Here is a 15,003-nt window from a genome sequence, read left to right as displayed (position 1 = left end):
GTGTGTAGGGGTTGGATGGGGTGTGTGTGTAGTGTGTAGGGGTTGGAGGGGGTGAGTGTGTAGTGTGTAGGGGTTGGAGGGGGTGTGTGTGTAGTGTGGAGGGGGTTGGAGGGGGTGTGTGTGTAGTGTGTAGTGGTTGGAGGGGGTGAGTGTGTAGTGTGTAGGGGTTGGAGGGGGTGAGTGTGTAGTGTGTAGGGGTTGGATGGGGTGTGTGTGTAGTGTGTAGGGGTTGGAGGGGGTGAGTGTGTAGTGTGTAGGGGTTGGAGGGGGTGTGTGTGTAGTGTGGAGGGGGTTGGAGGGGGTGTGTGTGTAGTGTGTAGTGGTTGGAGGGGGTGTGTGTGTAGGGGTTGGAGGGGGTGTGTGTGTAGTGTGGAGGGGTTGGAGGGGGTGTGTGTGTAGTGTGTAGGGGTTGGAGGGGGTGAGTGTGTAGTGGTTGGAGGGGGTGTGTGTGTAGTGTGTAGGGGTTGGAGGGGGTGAGTGTGTAGTGTGTAGGGGTTGGATGGGGTGTGTGTGTAGTGTGTAGGGGTTGGAGGGGGTGAGTGTGTAGTGTGTAGGGTTGGAGGGGGTGTGTGTGTAGTGTGGAGGGGGTTGGAGGGGGTGTGTGTGTAGTGTGTAGTGGTTGGAGGGGGTGTGTGTGTAGGGGTTGGAGGGGGTGTGTGTGTAGTGTGGAGGGGTTGGAGGGGGTGTGTGTGTAGTGTGTAGGGGTTGGAGGGGGTGAGTGTGTAGTGGTTGGAGGGGGTGTGTGTGTAGTGGTTGGAGGGGGTGAGTGTGTAGTGTGGAGGGGTTAGAGGGGGTGTGTGTGTAATGTGGAGGGGTTGGAGGGGGTGAGTGTGTAGTGTGGAGTGGTTGGAGGGGGTGAGTGTGTAGGTTGGAGGGGTTGGAGGGGGTGAGTGTGTAGTGTGTAGGGGTTGGAGGGGGTGAGTGTGTAGTGTGTAGGGGTTGGAGGGGGTGAGTGTGTAGTGTGGAGGGGTTGGAGGGGGTGTAGTGTGTAGGGGTTGGAGGGGGTGTGTGTGTAGTGTGTAGGGGTTGGAGGGGGTGTGTGTGTAGTGTGGAGGGGTTGGAGGGGGTGAGTGTGGAGGGGTTGGAGGGGTTGGAGGGGGTGTGTGTGTAGTGTGTAGGGGTTGGAGGGGGTGTGTGTGTAGTGTGGAGGGGTTGGAGGGGGTGAGTGTGTAGTGTGTAGTGGTTGGAGGGGGTGTGTGTGTAGTGTGTAGTGGTTGGAGGGGGTGAGTGTGTAGTGTGTAGTGGTTGGAGGGGTTGGAGGGGTTGGAGGGGGTGTGTGTGTAGTGTGGAGGGGTTGGAGGGGGTGAGTGTGTAGTGTGGAGGGGTTGGAGGGGGTGTGTGTGTAGTGTGTAGTGGTTGGAGGGGGTGTGTGTGTAGTGTGGAGGGGTTGGAGGGGGTGTGTGTGTAGTGGTTGGAGGGGGTGTGTGTGTAGTGTGTAGGGGTTGGAGGGGGTGAGTGTGTAGTGTGGAGGGGTTGGAGGGGGTGTGTGTGTAGGTGTTGGAGGGGGTGTGTGTGTAGTGTGGAGGGGTTGGAGGGGGTGTGTGTGTAGGGGTTGGAGGGTGTGTGTGTGTAGTGTGGAGGGGTTGGAGGGGGTGTGTGTGTAGTGTGTAGGGGTTGGAGGGGGTGAGTGTGTAGTGGTTGGAGGGGGTGTGTGTGTAGTGGTTGGAGGGGGTGAGTGTGTAGTGTGGAGGGGTTGGAGGGGGTGTGTGTGTAGTGTGGAGGGGTTGGAGGGGGTGAGTGTGTAGTGTGTAGGGGTTGGAGGGGGTGTGTGTGTAGTGTGGAGGGGTTGGAGGGGGTGAGTGTGTAGGGTGGAGGGGTTGGAGGGGGTGAGTGTGTAGTGTGTAGGGGTTGGAGGGGGTGAGTGTGTAGTGTGGAGGGGTTGGAGGGGGTGTAGTGTGTAGGGGTTGGAGGGGGGGGGTGTAGTGTGTAGGGGTTGGAGGGGGTGTGTGTGTAGTGTGGAGGGGTTTGAGGGGGTGAGTGTGTAGTGTGTAGGGGTTGGAGGGGGTGAGTGTGTAGGGTGGAGGGGTTGGAGGGGGTGAGTGTGTAGTGTGTAGGGGTTGGAGGGGGTGTGTGTGTAGTGTGGAGGGGTTGGAGGGGGTGAGTGTGTAGGGTGGAGGGGTTGGAGGGGGTGAGTGTGTAGTGTGTAGGGGTTGGAGGGGGTGAGTGTGTAGTGTGGAGGGGTTGGAGGGGGTGTAGTGTGTAGGGGTTGGAGGGGGGGGTGTGTAGTGTGTAGGGGTTGGAGGGGGTGTGTGTGTAGTGTGGAGGGGTTTGAGGGGGTGAGTGTGGAGGGGTTGGAGGGGTTGGAGGGGGTGTTTGTGTAGTGTGGAGGGGTTGGAGGGTGTGTGTGTGTAATGTGTAGGTGTTGGAGGGGGTGAGTGTGTAGTGTGTAGGGGTTGGAGGGGGTGTGTGTGTAGTGTGGAGGGGTTGGAGGGGGTGTGTGTGTAGTGTGGAGGGGTTGGAGGGGGTGTGTGTGTAGTGTGTAGGGGTTGGAGGGGGTGTGTGTGTAGTGTGGAGGGGTTGGAGGGGGTGTGTGTGTAGGGGTTGGAGGGTGTGTGTGTAGTGTGTAGGGGTTGGAGGGGGTGTGTGTGTAGTGTGGAGTGGTTGGAGGGGGTGTGTGTGTAGTGTGGAGGGTTTGGAGGGGGTGAGTGTGTAGTGTGGAGGGGTTGGAGGGGGTGAGTGTGTAGTGTGGAGGGGTTGGAGGGGGTGTGTGTGTAGTGTGTAGGGGTTGGAGGGGGTGTGTGTGTAGTGTGGAGGGGTTGGAGGGGGTGTGTGTGTAGGGGTTGGAGGGGGTGTGTGTGTAGTGTGGAGTGGTTGGAGGGGGTGTGTGTGTAGGGTGGAGGGGTTGGAGGGGGTGTGTGTGTAGGGGTTGGAGGGTGTGTGTGTGTAGTGTGGAGGGGTTGGAGGGGGTGTGTGTGTAGGGGTTGGAGGGGGTGTGTGTGTAGGGGTTGGAGGGGGTGAGTGTGTAGTGTGGAGGGGTTGGAGGGGGTGTGTGTGTAGGGGTTGGAGGGGGTGTGTGTGTAGGGGTTGGAGGGGGTGTGTGTGTAGTGTGGAGTGGTTGGAGGGGGTGTGTGTGTAGTGTGGAGGGGTTGGAGGGGGTGTGTGTGTAGGGGTTGGAGGGGGTGTGTGTGTAGTGTGGAGGGGTTGGAGGGGGTGTGTGTGTAGGGGTTGGAGGGGGTGTGTGTGTAGGGGTTGGAGGGGGTGAGTGTGTAGTGTGGAGGGGTTGGAGGGGGTTGGAGGGGGTGAGTGTGTAGGGGTGGGAGGGGGTGAGTGTGTAGTGTGGAGGGGTTGGAGGGGGTGTGTGTGTAGGGGTTGGAGGGGGTGTGTGTGTAGGGGTTGGAGGGGGTGAGTGTGTAGGGGTCGGAGGGGTTGAGTGTGTGGTGTGTAGGGGTTGGAGGGGGTGAGTGTGTAGGGGTCGGAGGGGGTGAGTGTGTAGTGTGGAGGGGTTGGAGGGGGTGAGTGTGTAGTGTGGAGGGGGTTGGAGGGGGTGTGTGTGTAGTGTGGAGGGGGTTGGAGGGGGTGAGTGTGTAGTGTGGAGGGGGTGAGTGGGGACAGCTCAGCGGTGTATGTATGTCTAGTTATAGTTATCACATTGCTACTCACAGGGGACGGCTCGGAGATACAGGTTCTCCCTGATCACCTGCTGTAGCTGGCTGTCCATGGACCCTGGAGTAAAACACTTGCTCAGATAAAGCCTCAGGTCCTTACACAGAGTAGAGCCTGCACGAGAGAGACAGGACATACTGTATGTTATCACATGTCAGCAATAAACAATACAGGATTAGTGAAGTACTTCACCCTGGTCTGACGTGCACTGTGTGTATCTCTGAGGACTAGCCTAAGACTTAGATAACCTCACGATCAGAAAGCAGGCGCACACAAATTATTACACTCTGTCTGTCTGTCTGTCTGTCTGTCTGTCTGTCTGTCTGTCTGTCTGTCTGTCTGTCTGTCTGTCTGTCGCTCTGTCTGTCGGTCTGTCTGTCTGTCTGTCTGTCTGTGTCTGTCTGTCTGTGTCTGTCTGTCGCTATGTCTGTCTGTCTGTCTGTCTGTCTGTCGCTGTCTGTCTGTCTGTCTGTCTGTCTGTCGCTGTCTGTCTGTCTGTCTGTCTGTCTGTCTGTCGCTGTCTGTCTGTCTGTCTGTCTGTTTCTCTGTCTGTCTGTTTCTCTGTCTGTCTGTTTCTCTGTCTGTCTGTCTGTCTGTCGCTCTGTCTGTCTGTCTGTCTGTCTGTCTGTCTGTTGCTCTGTCTGTCTGTCTGTCTGTCTGTCTGTCTGCCTGCCTGTCTGTCTGTCTGTCTGTCGTGAAGGACACCCAAAGATGTTGTGAAGGCGCCATTTAAGGGATTACAGTCACATTGGTAACAGTGACCTCTTTATGTCCCCACACTGCTGCAGGCTGAATTTGTGTGTGTGTGTGTGTGTGTGTGTGTGTGTGTGTGTGTGTGTGTGTGTGTGTGTGTGTGTGTGTGTGTGTGTGTGTGTGTGTGTGTGTGTGTGTGTGTGTGTGTGTGTGTGTGTGTGTGTGTGTGTGTGTGTGTGTGTGTGTGTTATTCCCTTCATGTACCGTTGTACTGTGTCATCACACTGAGACAGGACAGGGTGAAAGAACATACAGAAACATGAGAGTAATTAAATCTTATCACAACTGAACCAAATTGCAACTGAACCAAATCGCAACTGAACCAAATTGCAACTGAACCAAATTGCAACTGAACCAAATCGCAACTGAACCAAATTGCAACTGAACCAAATCACAACTGAACCAAATCGCAACTGAACCAAATCGCAACTGAACCAAATCGCAACTGAACCAAATCGCAACTGAACCAAATCACAACTGAACCAAATCACAACTGAACAAAACATCAAAAACAACATTAAACCATGTTCAGCTCCCTCATCCTATGTGTAAAAGAGTGATATTGATTTGTTTCTCTCAAAGCCTTTTCCCTTTGCTAATACCCTCCTTCTACCCAATGTCCCTTTGGTCAGCATGTACAGTTGGCCTAAACACAGGAACAGGGTTAAAACCTACAGGAGGGTTTCTCTCCAGGAACAGGGTTGGAGTTAAAACCTACAGGAGGGTTTCTCTCCAGGAACAGGGTTGGAGTTAAAACCTACAGGAGGGTATCTCTCCAGGAACAGGGTTGGAGTTTAAACCTACAGGAGGGTCTCTCTCCAGGAACAGGGTTGGAGTTAAAACCTACAGGAGGGTTTCTCTCCAGGAACAGGGTTGGAGTTAAAACCTACAGTAGGGTATCTCTCCAGGAACAGGGTTGGAGTTTAAACCTACAGGAGGGTCTCTCTCCAGGAACAGGGTTGGAGTTAAAACCTACAGGAGGGTCTCTCTCCAGGAACAGGGTTGGAGTTAAAAACTACAGGAGGGTCTCTCTCCAGGAACAGGGTTGGAGTTAAAAACTACAGGAGGGTCTCTCTCCAGGAACAGGGTTGGAGATAAAACCTACAGGAGGGTCTCTCTCCAGGAACAGGGTTGGAGTTAAAACCTACAGGAGGGTCTCTCTCCAGGAACAGGGCTGGAGATAAAACCTACAGGAGGGTCTCTCTCCAGGAACAGGGTTGGAGTTAAAACCTACAGGAGGGTCTCTCTCCAGGAACAGGGTTGGAGTTAAAACCTACAGGAGGGTCTCTCTCCAGGAACAGGGCTGGAGATAAAACCTACAGGAGGGTCTCTCTCCAGGAACAGGGTTGGAGTTAAAACCTACAGGAGGGTAGCTCTCCAGGAACAGGGTTGGAATTAAAACCTACAGGAGGGTAGCTCTCCAGGAACAGGGTTGGAGTTAGAACCTACAGGAGGGTATCTCTCCAGGAACAGGGTTCGAGTTAAAACCTACAGGAGGGTCTCTCCAGGAACAGGGTTGGAGTTTAAACCTACAGGAGGGTCTCTCTCCAGGAACAGGGTTGGAGTTAAAACCTACAGGAGGGTAGCTCTCCAGGAACAGGGTTGGAGTTAAAACCTACAGGAGGGTTTCTCTCCAGGAACAGGGTTGGAGTTAAAACCTACAGGAGGGTATCTCTCCAGGAACAGGGTTGGAGTTAAAACCTACAGGAGGGTCTCTCTCCAGGAACAGGGTTGGAGTTAAAACCTACAGGAGGGTTTCTCTCCAGGAACAGGGTTGGAGTTAAAACCTACAGGAGGGTATCTCTCCAGGAACAGGGTTGGAGTTAAAACCTACAGGAGGGTATCTCTCCAGGAACAGGGTTGGAGTTAAAACCTACAGGAGGGTCTCTCTCCAGGAACAGGGTTGGAGTTAAAACCTACAGGAGGGTATCTCTCCAGGAACAAGGTTGGAGTTAAAACCTACAGGAGGGTCTCTCCAGGAACAGGGTTGGAGTTAAAACCTACAGGAGGGTTTCTCTCCAGGAACAGGGTTGGAGTTAAAACCTACAGGAGGGTAGCTCTAGGAACAGGGTTGGAGTTAAAACCTACAGGAGGGTATCTCTCCAGGAACAGGGTTGGAGTTAAAACCTACAGGAGGGTCTCTCCAGGAACAGGGTTGGAGTTAAAACCTACAGGAGGGTAGCTCTCCAGGAACAGGGTTGCAGTTAAAACCTACAGGAGGGTAGCTCTCCAGGAACAGGGTTGGAGTTAAAACCTACAGGAGGGTATCTCCAGGAACAGGGTTGGAGTTAAAACCTACAGGAGGGTATCTCTCCAGGAACAGGGCTGGAGTTAAAACCTACAGGAGGGTATCTCTCCAGGAACAAGGTTGGAGTTAAAACCTACAGGAGGGTATCTCTCCAGGAACAGGGTTGGAGTTAAAACCTACAGGAGGGTCTCTCTCCAGGAACAGGGCTGGAGTTAAAACCTACAGGAGGGTCTCTCTCCAGGAACAGGGTTGGAGTTAAAACCTACAGGAGGGTCTCTCCAGGAACAGGGTTGGAGTTAAAACCTACAGGAGGGTATCTCTCCAGGAACAGGGCTGGAGTTAAAACCTACAGGAGGGTATCTCTCCAGGAACAGGGTTGGAGTTAAAACCTACAGGAGGGTATCTCTCCAGGAACAGGGCTGGAGTTAAAACCTACAGGAGGGTCTCTCTCCAGGAACAGGGTTGGAGTTAAAACCTACAGGAGGGTCTCTCTCCAGGAACAGGGTTGGAGTTAAAACCTACAGGAGGGTCTCTCTCCAGGAACAGGGTTGGAGTTAAACCTACAGGAGGGTAGCTCTAGGAACAGGGTTGGAGAACCCTGAAATAGAGACATTATCTCCCAGATCAATTCATTCTATCAAATGCTTTATGACCCAAACGACAGGTCACCGCTGTTTATTAGTGGACTGCGTAGATTACATGTCCCTGTCAGATGGGGCAGGCTATCCTCCGTCCCTTCACCCAGTCCGTCTGTCTACCTGTCTACCTCTCTCTGTCTCTCTCTCTCTCTGACTCTCTCTCTCTCTGTATCATCCATCCCTCCAGACCCCTCCTTTCATCCTATATATCTCTCTCTCTCTGTCTGAATTTTCTGTCCACTTCTTACCCCATCCTTCCTCTCCTAGCCTTCATTGACAGTCAAACCTCAAACCCTCCCCTCCTCCCCCCCCTTCGTGTCTCTGACAGTGATCAATCCTCCTCAACATCCTTGGTCTCCATGGAGACCACAGAGGTTAAGTAATAGAGTGAAGACCATCACATTCACTTAGCATGAGATGCTACAGTACAGTACACACTACCTACTACCTCCTACAGTATACACTACCTACTACAGCATGAGATACTACAGTACAGTATACACTACCCACTACAGAGAGAGAGAGAGACTACAGTACAGTACACACTACCCACTACAGAGAGAGAGAGACTACAGTACAGTACACACTACCCATTACCTACTACAGTACAGACCACCTACTACAGTATACATTACTTACTACAGTACAGACCACCTACTACAGGACAGACTACCTACTACAGTACATATTACCTACTACAGTACAGGCTACCTACTACAGTGCAGACTACCTACTACAGTACAGACTACCTACTACAGTGCAGACCACCTACTACAGTACAGACTACCTACTACAGTACAGACCACCTACTACAGTACAGACTACCTACTACAGTACAGACCACCTACTACAGTACACACTACCTACTACAGTACAGTACACACTACCTACTACAGTACAGTACATGATACCTGTTACAGCACAGTATAGCTGTAGACAGTAGGACAAGTGACAGTATAGCTGTAGACAGTAGGACAAGTGACAGTATAGCAGTAGACAGTAGGACACGTGACAGTATAGCTGTAGACAGTAGGACACGTGACATCAGAGCAGTAGACAGTAGGAGAAGTGACAGTATAGCAGTAGACAGTAGGACACGTGACATCAGAGCAGTAGACAGTAGGAGAAGTGACAGTATAGCAGTAGACAGTAGGACACGTGACATCAGAGCAGTAGACAGTAGGAGAAGTGACAGTATAGCAGTAGACAGTAGGACAAGTCACAGTATAGCAGTAGATAGTAGGACAAGTACAGTATAGCTGTAGACAGTAGGACAAGTACAGTATAGCAGTAGATAGTAGGACAAGTACAGTATAGCAGTTGACAGTAGGACAAGTAGAAGTAGACAGTAGGACAAGTAGAAGTAGACAGTAGGACAAGTAGAAGTAGACAGTAGGACAAGTAGAAGTAGACAGTAGGACAAGTAGAAGTAGACAGTAGGACAAGTAGAAGTAGACAGTAGGACAAGTAGAAGTAGACAGTAGGATAAGTAGAAGCAGACAGTAGGACAAGTAGAAGCAGACAGTAGGACAAGTAGAAGCAGACAGTAGGACAAGTAGAAGCAGACAGTAGGGCAAGTAGAAGCAGACAGTAGGACAAGTAGAAGTAGACAGTAGTGGCAGTAGACCAGTAGACAGTAGGACAAGTAGAAGTAGACAGTAGTGGCAGTAGACCAGTGGACAGTAGCAAGCCTGTGTTCAAATGATTTCAATTACTTTATCTGTGCTTGATTGAGCTTGCCTGGCTTAATGGACCAATAAAAACTCCTCACGCCATTTGCACACACTGTATATAGACTTTCTTTTTTTTCTATTGTGTTATTGACTGTACGCTTGTTTATTCCATGTGTAACTCTGTGTTGTTGTTTGTGTCGCACTGCTTTGCTTTATCTTGGTCAGGTCGCAGTTGTAAACGAGAACTTGTTCTCAACTAGCCGACCTGGTTAAATAAAGGTTAAATAAAGGTTAAATAAAGGTGAAATTAATTAAAAATGAAAAATAACATTTAAAAATCGGTAAACCCTGCAGATCTGGCACTCCAGATGCACTAGAGCAAATGCTCAACGTATTTGGAATGATTTCAAATAGTGTTTGGGTACAGCACAGGCGACTCACTACACAGGCTGGACTGAAGAGTAGAAGCTAGCAGGTTTGGGCTCAATCTGAATTGAAGTCAGAGGCTAGAAGCTAGCAGGTTTGGGGTCAATCTGAATTGAAGTCAGAGGCTGGAAGCTAGCAGGTTTGGGGTCAATCTGAATTGAAGTCAGAGGCTGGAAGCTAGCAGGTTTAGGGTCAATCTGAATTGAAGTCAGAGGCTGGAAGCTAGCAGGTTTAGGCTCAATCTGAATTGAAGTCAGAGGCTGGAAGCTAGCAGGTTTAGGGTCAATCTGCATTGAAGTCAGAGGCTGGAAGCTAGCAGGGTTAGGCTCAATCTGAATTGAAGTCAGAGGCTAGAAGCTAGCAGGGTTAGGCTCAATCTGAATTGAAGTCAGAAGCTAGAAGCTAGTATGTTTGGGGTCAATATGAATTGAAGTAAAAGGCTAGAAGCTGGCAGGTTTGGGTTCAATCTGAATTGAAGTCAGAGGCTAGAAGCTAGCAGGTTGAGGGTCAATCTGAATTGAAGTCAGAGGCTGGAAGCTAGCAGGGTTAGGGTCAATCTGAATTGAAGTCAGAGGCTAGAAGCTAGCAGATTTGGGGTCAATCTGAATTGAAGTCAGAAGCTAGAAGCTAGCAGGTTTAGGGTCAATCTGAATTGAAGTCAGAAGCTAGAAGCTAGTATGTTTGGGGTCAATCTGAATTGAAGTCAAAGGCTAGAAGCTAGCAGGTTTAGGGTCAATCTGAATTGAAGTCAGAGGCTAGAAGCTAGCAGGTTTAGGGTCAATCTGAATTGAAGTCAGAGGCTAGAAGCTAGCAGGTTTGGGGTCAATCTGAATTTAAGTCAGAGGCAAGAAGCTAGCAGGTTCAATCTGAATTGAAGTCAGAAGCTAGAAGCTAGCATGTTTGGGGTCAATCTGAATTGAAGTCAGAGGCTAGAAGCTAGCAGGTTTGGGGTCAATCTGAACTGAAGTCAGAGGCTAGAAGCTAGCAGGTTTAAGGTAAATCTGAATTGAAGTCAGAGACTAGAAGCTAGCAGGTTTGGGGTCAATCTGAATTGAAGTCAGAGTCTAGAAGCTAGCAGGTTTGGGGTCATTCTGAATTTAAGTCAGAAGCTAAAAGCTAGCAGGTTTGGGGTCAATCTGAAAAGAAGTCAGAGGCTAGAAGCTAGCAGGTTTAGGGTCAATCTGCATTGAAGTCAGAGGCTAGAAGCTAGCAGGTTCAATCTGAATTGAAGTCAGAAGCTAGAAGCTAGCATGTTTGGGGTCAATCTGAATTGAAGTCAGAGGCTAGAAGCTAGCAGGTTCAATCTGAATTGAAGTCAGAGGCTAGAAGCTAGCAGGTTTGGGGTCAATCTGAATTGAAGCCAGAGGCTGGAAGCTAGCAGGTTTAAGGTCAATCTGAATTGAAGAGAGAGGCTAGAAGCTAGCAGGTTTAAGGTCAATCTGAATTGAAGTCATAGACTAGAAGCTATCAGGTTTGGGGTCAATCTGAATTGAAGCCAGAGGCTGGAATCTAGCAGGTTTAAGGTCAATCTGAATTGAAGTCAGAGGCTAGAAGCTAGCAGGTTTAAGGTCAATCTGAATTGAAGTCATAGACTAGAAGCTTTCAGGTTTGGGGTCAATCTGAATTGAAGTCAGAGGCTAGAAGCTGGCAGGTTTGGGGTCAATCTGAATTGAAGTCAGAGGCTAGAAGCTAGCAGTTTTAGGGTTAATCTGAATTGAAGTCAGAGGCTAGAAGCTAACAGGGTTAGGCTCAATCTGATTTGAAGTCAGAGGCTAGAAGCTAGCAGGTTTGGGGTCAATCTGAACTGAAGTCAGAGGCTAGAAGCTAGCAGGTTTGGGGTCATTCTGAATTGAAATCAGTCAATTCAGGAAGGGATTTGAATAAAACATTCATAGAGAGAAAAAAAATGAAAAAAACATTTGAAATAAATAGTTTCTCCTTTTCGGTTTATTGACAAGACATTGAAAATAAAACGTAAGACATTTCACGTGAAGTTAACTACATTTTTATAAATACCAATTTTTGTTTGAAAAGTGTCGGATGCACATTTTTGGGGTATATTTTGAACGTATGAACAGTTTATAAATGAGGCCCCTGGACGTCCTCAGGACTTTCATTTTACTAGTCCTCAGGATATTCATTTTACTTGTCCTCAGGACTTTCATTTTACTAGTCCTCAGGACTTTCATTTTACTAGTCCTCAGGACTTTCATTTTACTAGTCCTTAGGACTTTCATTTTACTACTCCTCAGGACATTCATTTTAATGGTCCTCAGGACTTTCATTTTACTAGTCCTCAGGACTTTCATTTTACTAGTCCTCAGGACTTTAATTTTACTAGTTCTCAGGACTTTAATTTTACTAGTCCTCAGGACATTCTTTTTACTAGTCCTCAGGACTTTCATTTTACTAGTCCTCAGGACTTTCATTTTACTAGTCATCAGGACTTTCATTTTACTCGTCCTCAGGACTTTCATTTTACTTGTCCTCAGGACTTTCATTTTACTAGTCCTCAGGACTTTCGTTTTACTCGTCCTCAGGACTTTCATTTTACTAGTCTTCAGGACTTTCATTTTACTAGTCCTCAGGACTTTCATTTTACTACTCCTCAGGACTTTAATTTTACTAGTCCTCAGGACGTTCATTTTACTAGTCCTCAGGACTTTCATTTTACTAGTCCTCAGGACTTTCATTTTACTAGTCCTCAGGACTTTCATTTTACTCGTCCTCAGGACTTTCATTTTACCAGTCCTCAGGACTTTCATTTTACTAGTCCTCAGGACTTTCGTTTTACTCGTCCTCAGGACTTTCATTTTACTAGTCCTCAGGACTTTCATTTTACTAGTCCTCAGGACTTTCATTTTACTAGTCCTCAGGACTTTCATTTTACTAGTCCTCAGGACTTTGCATGACGGTCCAAAGCTGTAGGACCTTTGTCACAACCTTTTTAGAACCACCTCAGGGCTTTCATTTTACTACCCTGCAAACGAAAATAAGTGGTTAAGTGGTGTGTGTGTGTGTGTGTGTGTGTGTGTGTGTGTGTGTGTGTGTGTGTGTGTGTGTGTGTGTGTGTGTGTGTGTGTGTGTGTGTGTGTGTGTGTACCTGGCGAGACAGTTTTAATGCGTATGGGATGAGGGCATGAGTTGAGGACCCCTCTCACGTCTCCTAGCGTCATGCCCAGGACGGGCGTACCCCCGATCTCCAGTATGACATCACCCACTGTGGCCCCGCCTCCCGGTGCTGCTGTGACGAATGGGAACTCTCCGTAGTCAGCCCCGCCTCCGATGGCCACACCAAGCTCCCCAGACCCACCCCCCAGGGGAACAAAACTCTCCTGCACCTTGGAACGCCAGTGCAGCTTCTTCACTGTGGCCTTAGACATGGTGGCAGACCTGGAAGAGACACAAGATAGCACAGGGAGCTGTGGGCTTAGACATGGTAGTAGAGCTAGAATGAAATAGCACAGGCCACAGAGATGGTAACAACACCACACGAGTGGGGAAAACAGAACCACGAAAGCAGACCCATGAAAACAGACCCATGAAAAAAGACCCATGAAAACAGACCCATGAAAACAGACCTATGAAAACAGACCCATGAAAACAGACCCAGGAAAACAGACCCATGAAAACAGACCCAAGAAAACAGACCCATGAAAACAGACCCATGAAAACAGACCCATGAAAAAAGACCCATGAAAACAGACCCATGAAAACAGACCCATGAAAACAGACCCATGAAAACAGACCGATGAAAACAGACCCAAGAAAACAGACCCATGAAAACAGACCCATGAAAACAGACCCATGAAAAAAGACCCATGAAAACAGACCCATGAAAACAGACCCAAGAAAACAGACCCATGAAAACAGACCCATGAAAACAGACCCATGAAAAAAGACCCATGAAAACAGACCCATGAAAACAGACCCATGAAAACAGACCCATGAAAAAAGACCCATGAAAACAGACCAAAGAAAACAGACCCATGAAAACAGACCCATGAAAAAAGACCCATGAAAACAGACCCAAGAAAACAGACCCATGAAAACAGACCCAAGAAAAAAGACCCATGAAAAAAGACCCATGAAAACAGACCCAAGAAGACAGACCCATGAAAACAGACCCATGAAAACAGACCCATGAAAAAAGACCCATGAAAAAAGACCCATGAAAACAGACCTTGCCAACAAACACTTATTATCAGTGAGTGACCAGCTATAGCCTCTGACCACCCAATCTAATCAGCCATAATTTTTTAAATTAATTTCCTGGTGATTCAACATGTAAACACCGCTGCCTCGAACCTCTCGATGAGTTGCAAGTTTCCATATTCAGAATATTTTTTATCAGTTCTCCCCTGGACACAGACACGGCACGATACTGAGTGACGGACGGTGGTGTGCCTAATTCATGTCACATAGCAGATGGGCTCAACACAGCAGTAGCTAAACTGGTAATCAAACTGAATTAAATATGGATGAAGGTATGCAAGGTGATGAAATGATGAATACACTATTTAAATACAGTACAATTAAAAATGACAAACATACAGTAGGAGCATACATTCAACCTCTTTGCGAATTGAAGGAAAATGATGAAACTCAGAGAGATGAAAGATAAATTATTGTAGGATTTTTTTTTTTTCATGTTTTATTTGGTAAAAGATTTTGGGAAGCCTGCCTTCCCTTGGCATCAATGGATACACCACCACCACTGATACAATGATTCACTCTGAAAACTGCTACAGTTAAGCAAAGTGTTTTACTTCATGAGATCAAGGTCAATCCTTTGGTTCAACTAGGAACACATGAGTGTTCTAGGCTATACCCGGATTGAGTATAGTCCTGGATTAAAAAGCAATTTCAATGGAGATTCATTGATTATGCTTTTTAGTCTAGGACAAGGCTTAATCTGTGTCCGGGTCAAATTGACACTCTATCTCTCCCTATTCTTCCTGACCAGGAATTTTGACTCATCTAGTGTCAGGAACATCATTTCTCTCTCTCTCTCTCTGTTATAGGAGAAGAAGGTAAACAACAGTGGTGTCAGAGAACCAGTCATCCTAAAGAGAACAGTGGTGTCAGAGTAACCAGTCATCCTCAAGAGAACAGTGGTACCAGAGTAACCAGTCATCCTAAAGAGAACAGTGGTGTCAGAGTAACCAGTCATCGTAAAGAGAACAGTGGTGTCAGAGTAACCAGTCATCCTAAAGAGAACAGTGGTATCAGAGGACCAGTCATCCTCAAGAGAACAGTGGTATCAGAGTAAGCAGTCATCCTAAAGAGAACAGTGGTACCAGAGTAACCAGTCATCCTCAAGAGAACAGTGGTACCAGAGTTATCAGTCATCCTAAAGAGAACAGTGGTGTCGGAGGACCAGTCATCCTAAAGAGAACAGTGGTGTCAGAGTAACCAGTCATCCTCAAGAGAACAGTGGTATCAGAGCAACCAGTCATCCTAAAGAGAACAGTGGTGTCAGAGTAACCAGTCATCCCAAAGAGAACAGTGATGTCAGAGAACCAGTCATCCTCAAGAGAACAGTGGTGTCAGAGTAACCAGTCATCCTAAAGAGAACAGTGGTGTCAGGGTAAACAGTCATACTAAGAAGAACAGTGGTATCAGAGTAATCAATCATCCTAAAGAGAACAGTGGTGTCAGA

At 48.3% G+C, this 15,003-nt stretch overlaps 1 protein-coding gene across 2 annotated transcripts in view; it reads right to left on the bottom strand.

The window, feature by feature from the left end:
• LOC129829447 (membrane-associated guanylate kinase, WW and PDZ domain-containing protein 1-like) overlaps window positions 1–15,003 on the bottom strand; it is a 298,033-nt gene that overhangs the window by 195,031 nt on the left and 87,999 nt on the right. For both annotated transcript variants that reach the window (XM_055891146.1, XM_055891145.1), the window contains exons 2-3: window positions 12,445–12,734; window positions 3,601–3,717 (exon numbers count right to left, since the gene is read on the bottom strand). In XM_055891146.1, the coding sequence (XP_055747121.1) occupies window positions 3,601–3,717; window positions 12,445–12,724 (397 nt within the window). In that variant the 5' untranslated portion in view covers window positions 12,725–12,734. The remainder of the gene's footprint in view (window positions 1–3,600; window positions 3,718–12,444; window positions 12,735–15,003) is intronic.

This window comes from Salvelinus fontinalis, chromosome 31 (assembly GCF_029448725.1).
Source record: "Salvelinus fontinalis isolate EN_2023a chromosome 31, ASM2944872v1, whole genome shotgun sequence".
Taxonomy (NCBI): Eukaryota; Metazoa; Chordata; class Actinopteri; order Salmoniformes; family Salmonidae; genus Salvelinus; species Salvelinus fontinalis.
Note: the sequence above shows the minus strand (reverse complement) of the source record. Positions and strands in the feature narration are given on the sequence as shown.